This window comes from Mytilus trossulus, chromosome 12, assembly GCF_036588685.1.
Source record: "Mytilus trossulus isolate FHL-02 chromosome 12, PNRI_Mtr1.1.1.hap1, whole genome shotgun sequence".
NCBI lineage: Eukaryota > Metazoa > Mollusca > Bivalvia > Mytilida > Mytilidae > Mytilus > Mytilus trossulus.
This window is the reverse complement of record NC_086384.1, coordinates 38910374-38917867: the sequence shown is the minus strand read 5'-3', so window position 1 is coordinate 38917867 and position 7494 is coordinate 38910374. Positions and strand designations below refer to the sequence as shown.

Sequence of the window (7494 nt, the reverse complement as noted above, 5' to 3'; positions counted from 1 at the left end):
TCCTTTATTCTACTTTCCATATTCATCGTGGTTCATGAGCGAAGTGTAGCATTATATTTATATTTAAGCAATAATATCAGACTTAAAAAAACAATATTTCTTAATCAATTTAGAAACTTGAATATTATCAAAACTATTATAGTCCCCTAGTTCATGAAGGAAGTACAAAATTCGCACTTTCTACACAGGATAACTTAAGGTTTAGTTTGTTCATGGCCCTTGTATTGTAGCATGATCTATCAAATTTAAAAAATAATTACTTCATTGCTTTATTCATTTTTAATTGTAGTTGAAACTGATGTTAGGAAGAATAAGAGCAACACCAGAGGTCAATTTTGATAGCCTAAAGACGGATGAGGATAACTCTTTTGAAAAAAGAAATAAATTCATAAAATCCAAAGAACAAGACTTTCAACGAGCATAATCAACTTATTGAATTAGTCTTAAAAGAGACAACCCCAAAACATGAGAAAATGGCTGTGATATTAGTATTGGATGTGTTAAAAATCAATTTGAAAGTGATTTCTTTTCCTCAAGAAACCGTTTTGATGAGTGACAAATTTATTGTATTTGAAAAGTGACTTTAATAAAATGTTTTTATTTAACTGTCATTTGTTCTTTGTTTGTATTTAATGTTTACAAGATGAAAACAATTGGGGTAATCAATAGGTTTTTTATTTGAGTGATTTAACTATCATTTACCTGTAAGAATCAGTTATGCTACCTTTAGCTGTCCAATATTTTTAAGAAAGAGGAGGGCTATTCTTAAAAATATTGGACAGCTAAAGGTGACATAATGGTTTCTTACAGGTAAATAATAGTCCAATTACTGAAATAAAGAACAGGTAAAACAATAGAATGACGTCACAACAATGTTTTAATTACTATATAGTTTCACCAATTTTATTTTGAATCCATAAGGAATTATAGAAAAATTGGTCTGAACTGACCTCTAAACTACCAATGATTCTGTAATGAAGAGTACCAAAAGTGCACCCATGCTTAAATTCGTATCGTCAAAAGCCGAATAACAGAGCTGTTGTTTAATTTCTTCAAATATTTTGAACAATTGGATATTAGTCCATGCTTACTGTTCACTTTTTAAGAAATGGATACTTGTTACATATTGTATTAGCTCATTTTAAAAAGATGACGTTTTGATGACGGCGCATGGCGACATTTCAGTACATTTTGCTTTTTCGGTAGACACTTCATCTGCTGATAGATACTGTGAACGTTCTGTGTATATCTAAGTATTTTTACCTAGTATGTTGAAAGACGTGCATAATAAAACATTATAAAAATCCTTTTTTTTGGTCTCGAGGAAATCTTGAACGATTTCTGGTGCTTTTTTTTTTTTATTAAAAAGTGCAATTTGTGTACTCGGTGCAATTTGGGTACCGTTACGTTTAGTTTTCTTATGTATCTACACAACCAGTTCTACGCCGTTAAGTGTTCAAGCGCTTCATTTGTTTTCAATTCCAATTTTAATTGTTTTATACCGGGAATTATAACATTGGCCAAACATTTGAAAACGACTTTATGGTTAAACTGAACAAATTAAAAAGAACGATAAGTATTAGTTTTATTTATTCATAAATAGTGCAAAAAATCTATTTTTAGGCGATTGTGTCATTCAACGTAATAAATGTATTTAAGTTTGAAAAATACACTTCCTGATTGATATTACTTTGTCCTTTAACAGAAAAGATTTGTGATTTAGGGATTACACAAGAGCAAAACAGTTGAGGTAATTTAGAATATGCATACATGTAACTAAACGACTCTTTAGCATGTGTATAAGTCATCAAAAGTATAAATTTTAAAAGAATGTATAAGTGATCTTACTATGGAGGCGTCTCATTGGGGAGTGCCGATCCCGGATCCCGCTTACTGTTTTTTTTTTTTTAGATTCCTGTATCCCGCTTTCACTATGCACGTAAGCAATTCTCATTTTTTTTGTCTTTCCCGGATCCCACAAGACTTCATTTCCCGTTTTTACGACACAATAAAGCGACTTTCACGTTTCACGCTTACGAAAAATCGACAATCCCGCGTCACGCTTAGACCCACTATGGATTATACGTGAATAATATTTATTGAAACCGTGGTACATAATCCGTTGTGTTTATCTTATTCCTAATTTATATGCTAGATGTTCTGCATATTGTCAAACAAAAGTAAAGAAAAAAACTAACAATGCCATGGTCAAATTAAAACCAGTCAAATACAAACAAGTCTTACAATTGTTTTACATTGTCATATCGAGGCCTTTTATGGCTGACTATGCGATATGGGCTTTGCTCATTGAAGGCCGTAGGGTGACCTATAGTTATTAATGTCTGTGTTATTTTGGTCTCTTGTGGACAGTTGTCTCAATGGGAATCATACCACATCTTCTTTTTTATATACATTCTCACTACATTGAAGACCCATTTGTGGCCTTCGGCTGTTGTCTGCTCTATGGTCGGGCTGTTGTCGCTTTGACACATTCCCAATTTCCTTTCTCAATTTTATTATACAGTCAAAATGGAAACCTTTTTAATTGATATAACTTTTTAAAAGTAAGAATAATTATCTGTCAGAAAAAAAGAAAACTAAAGCATATCAGTGAGATTGTTTGTAAATCTTTTCGTTATTTTAAAAAAAAAGATGCTAAAACATTATTTCGTTAAATTCGTCTAACGCTGATCACATGATTCTTGTGTTAATTAGCTGTATTTTTTCGTATTGTAGCAGTGTGTAAATTGCATATCACAGCATCCCAGGATGGACGACACATATAAAAAAATGTTATCCTTGGTCGGAATGTTTGGGAACAAGAAATTCACAGATGCTCTGCAGTTGCATGTTTCGAGTCCAATTCAGGCCAAGGAACTTTACAAGAAAAATAAAAAAGTAAAGGATTTCCTTCAGCAGATTGATCAAATTCAAGGTTAGATATAATATGACAGTGTAATAAAACACGACGGGTGCAACATGTGAATCAAGATCTGCTTACCCTTCTAGAGCACCTTAGACATGTTAGATCCCCCCAGTTGTTACTTGTTTTCGATTGAGAGGTTTAGCTAGCTACAAAAACCAGGTTCAATCCATTATTTTCTACATTAGAAAATGACTGTACCAAGTCAAGAATATAACAGTTGTAGTCCATTCATTTAATGCGTTTTATTCTTTGATTTTGCCATTTGATAAGAGACTTTCCGTTTTGAGTTTTCCTCCCAGTTGAGTACTTTTGTGATTTTACTTCTTCATATTGCTAAAAAAGGCAACAGTAGTATACCGTTGTTCAAAATTCATAAATAGATACGGAAAAAACAAATCCGGGTTTCAAATTAAAACTGAGGGAAACGCATAAAATATAAGAGAACTACGACACAACAGAAAAACAACATTAAAATGTAACACACACATAAACGAACTATAATATATAAACGACCATTTTTCTGACTTGGTACAGTCTTTAGTTTTCTACGTTGTGTTTTGTGTACCTTTATTTATCTTAATCATTTTTAGCCATGTCGTTTTCCGTTTATTTTCGATTCGTGAGTTTGAATGTCCCTCCATATCTTTAGCCCCTCTCTTATGAAGAGCATACCGTAAATTTGGTTATTTTGGATGTAGTTTTTTTCTTTATTTGGTCCCTCCAATGACAGTGCTAAAATTAAACACACGAAAATAAAGCAACACTTAAATTTAAAACTCCAAAATCGAGTACGTGTACTAATACGACAATATTTAAGTGTGAATTATTGAGAAAAAAAGTTTTATATCTTCTGTATATGTCCTACAATTCTAAAATTGCAAAATGTTTTAACAAAGTTTTCATGAGTAAAGCAGTATTTGTTTTTCCTCCAAAAAATTTCAATGACTGGGCTGGCCAAATTTTAGATTTTCAATGACTTTAGAAAGTTTATTTACATTCGTGCTGCAAATATAACATGGCATATCAAAATGCACTTGATTCTGTTTTTTACTGTTTTTTTCACAATCATAGGTATTTCTTTTTAAAACAAGTGTACAAGAATACAATTAAATATATCTGCAGGTGTTCACGATACTTTTTTCAGGTACCCCAAACTGGTCATACGCGTTATACTATCTACAAAGATTTATTTATCTCTTAACCTTACAGAAACCTTTGAGCTCGTCAATTTCTACGACTATCCTTTTGGAGTACCACAGGATTACCCAAAAGCTACAGAAATCAAAGATATTCTGCAGATAAGTTTTTACATGCAACATGCTTTGGAAGCTGAAAATGCTTGTGGTAAAGTGTGTTTACTGTTGCATAAATGTTTTGAGTCTATATGTGTAAGTAGTAGGGTTGTCTACGGTGTATTCGAATGCGCAGGGCTTAAGAATGCTCATGTTTGGTTGTATGTTGAAGATCATTTGGTGGATAACACATACGTTAGTTTGACATCAATGGAAGATTATGTTGCAGTGAAAATGGCTATGAAATATATAGAAATCGATCCAGACACCGTTACGGATCTTTTCCTTGGCGACGAAGACACTCGAAAATTAGGCATCACTGACCACACCACTAGAGCTTTTAAATGGGAATTACAAAATTCAGATAAAAGTCTTGCAATAATGAAAAATAAAATTCAGCTCAAACACTATTTTAGTGTCATGAAAGAGTTCATGACTAAACGATATAAAGTAACAATTGATATATCTCCAAACGTTTATGAAACTTGTTGGAACTGCAACGACAAGTTCGATAAATTATTGAAGTGTGGAAAATGTACAGTCGCCTTGTACTGTTGTAAAGAGTGTCAGAAACTAGATTGGAAAAGCATACATAAATTGATTTGTTTACCACCAAACACATTTTAGAAAAACCTTTGATTCTAGATTTTATTTTTTTGATGTCATTGTTATATTTTATACATTATTCGCTATGGCTACATAGACAATAACTGTTTAGTGTCTTTAAATATCAGCTGTATTTGTACAAGGGTAGGACACAAGGTGTATGCGAGCTTTTAACGAACTGTTACACCTGTTTCAGCTGATATTGTCTTCATCCTGCAATTACTTTTGTATATTATCTGTGTTTTAAAGACACAAAACACATGTTTTGCATTTATTTTCGATTTTAAATCCCTTGAGGCCCGTGTAGTAATCACACATTCAGCTGAAGACGGATTCGCAAAAAAATGAATCTCGAATGGTCAACAATAATACATCGCTCAAGGTGAATAATTATTTATTTGTACATAAGTTCAACAATGAAAACAAATAACAAAACATCGTTCAATTTGAAACAGGAGTTTACGAGTTGTCCTACACTTCAGACTCGACATTTGCTAAATATGCATGCTGAAAATGACATGGTTGTTTTTGTTACACAATCATACACATTCAAGTTTTGAAATCGATAGTTGTCATCGTAGAAAAGACTGCTGTTCTTGTGTGTATGATATAAGAACATTGATGTGTTTTGTATTGCTCTAAAGAAATGTTTGAAAACCAACAGAACGCATAAAGTAATCGTTAATTCGCAATCGATACTTCATTAGAATGCAACTGCAATACACATTATTGGGTCACGCAGGTTCATACAATACTCAGTCCGGTATTGGGAGGAGCTTTTAAGCGATATGTGTATAGTATACATTTAGGGCTATATCTGTACAGTTGAACACCCAATGGCAGGATAAGCTAACACTGCGCATGCATACCGCTTAAAGATGGAGATACTTAGTGATACAACTTGTTTTAAATACTTATAGTAGACCAATCTCTGTACAGCGCTCTTTCCTTTCCGTATACTTAGTACACTACAATACATATTTAGTGTAGTGATACTAAGTAAGTACGGAACGGATGTGAGCTCTGCGCCGCAGATTGATAGAAGACGTGCACGTAATTAATCTATATATTAAATCGAAAAAATGAACGAGGTTTAATATTTTTTTTCTATTAAATTTTATGTTCTATGAATTCTAGCTCGATGAGAACATGTAATTACTGTACGTTTACTGACGCTACATAGTAATATCTCATTGAAATAAAACAGTGTCCAGCTGTTTAAATCAGTAGCTTTAAGAGGGACGAAAGATACCAAATGGACAGTCAAACTCGTAAATCTAAAACAAACTGACAACGCCATGGCTAAAAATGATAGTACACATGACACAACATAGAAAACTAAAGAATAAACAACACGAACCCCACAAGGCGCCCGCACAAAAACATCGTCCGTTTTTATTTTATAATTTTCTCAAATTGGTTTTATAATCTTGAAATATTGAAAAATGCAAATGTTGACATGTCAGTGTTTTGCATTGACCGATATGTGTGGAAATTTATGACAAATATAAACAATTGATATTAGATATCACACCTCAAAGACAAATTCAACATACCTTTACTTTTTATCTGTAATCTAGAAAATAACAGATAATTTTCTAACTATATTACAGATAATTCAAAGAAATAAAATTCGTACGTTTTGGCAATTTACGGGAACACTATTGTATTTACGTTTCTAGCAAATAAGATAACGAATTTACGTCACGAGATCTTACCATTATACACATGACGAATATATCTATTGGAGTCTGAATGGTTTTTTTCTCGTCAGTTAGTATTTTCTAGGCAATCACAGTCATAACATCATAAAATTCATGTATTATACTGAATATAATCATTTTAAATCGTATTATTTCCCTTTAAAATTTTAGATCACAAATTAAACAGATTTCTAGTTGATCCCAGCTTTTTGTTTTGATTTGTTAATCCTTCACGAAGAGGTTACATGTGCATGCATATTCAGTTGTTCATGTCAGTTATTGTTTCTGTGAATTTTAATATAACGGTTGAACATTTTCACCGAAAGCTGTATCTTTATATATGATTTTAAAACAAGACGTGACTTTTGTTTTACATTGATCATATATTACATGCATAACTAATATGTAATATTTTTTTCCCTACGTGTGCTGGTCTTGCACCTATAACACATACATGTACATTGTATTTATTCACGCTTTTATCACAAAATAATGTTTATTAAATATGTGTCGAAATTGATGGTTTTGTTTTGTACAAAAAATAATAAAATTATTTGTTGTAGTTGTTAACTAGTTATACACATAAATATTGTAAATGTTCGTTTACATAAATAAAATCATTTCAAATTTCAGATTTGATTTTTGACTTGTTTTCAAAAATCATACATATTTTATTTAGAATTTTTATGGATATCGAGGAGCGTTTAGTACAGTGATTTTGTCATAGTTTGGATAAGTTTGACATGATGTTGTTAAGTGTTTTTGATGCCAATCAATGCAAAAATGTAAACATTCGGATATTTTGTAAAAGTAACTTCTGATCAGTAATTCAAGCTGGTAAGTACCTTTGTATCAAGTAAATATGTTAGTACATCACAAGTTGTATCATATAGTTAATGATTTAACACAGAACAAAGCTTGCGTATGACAAAATTTAAAAGTTGCTAATTGGTTTAACGTGCATAAA

The 7494-nt window shown here is 31.8% G+C and overlaps 1 protein-coding gene across 1 annotated transcript; it reads left to right on the top strand.

Moving 5' to 3' along the window:
• The first annotated feature begins 1637 nt into the window (after positions 1-1637).
• On the top strand, positions 1638-7118 carry LOC134692037 (uncharacterized). Its single transcript, XM_063552390.1, has 3 exons — positions 1638-1750; positions 2737-2935; positions 4136-7118. The coding sequence occupies exons 2-3, from the start codon at positions 2770-2772 to the stop codon at positions 4843-4845; spliced, it is 876 nt and encodes a 291-aa protein (XP_063408460.1). The 5' UTR covers positions 1638-1750; positions 2737-2769; the 3' UTR covers positions 4846-7118.
• The last annotated feature ends 376 nt before the right edge of the window (positions 7119-7494 follow it).

Coding starts and splice junctions, on each gene's coding strand:
- LOC134692037 (XM_063552390.1), top strand. CDS start 2,770: ATGGACGACACATATAAAAAAATGTTATCCTTGGTCGGAATGTTTGGG. Junction 2,936..4,135: donor GCAGATTGATCAAATTCAAG/GTTAGATATAAT, acceptor TTAACCTTACAG/AAACCTTTGAGCTCGTCAAT.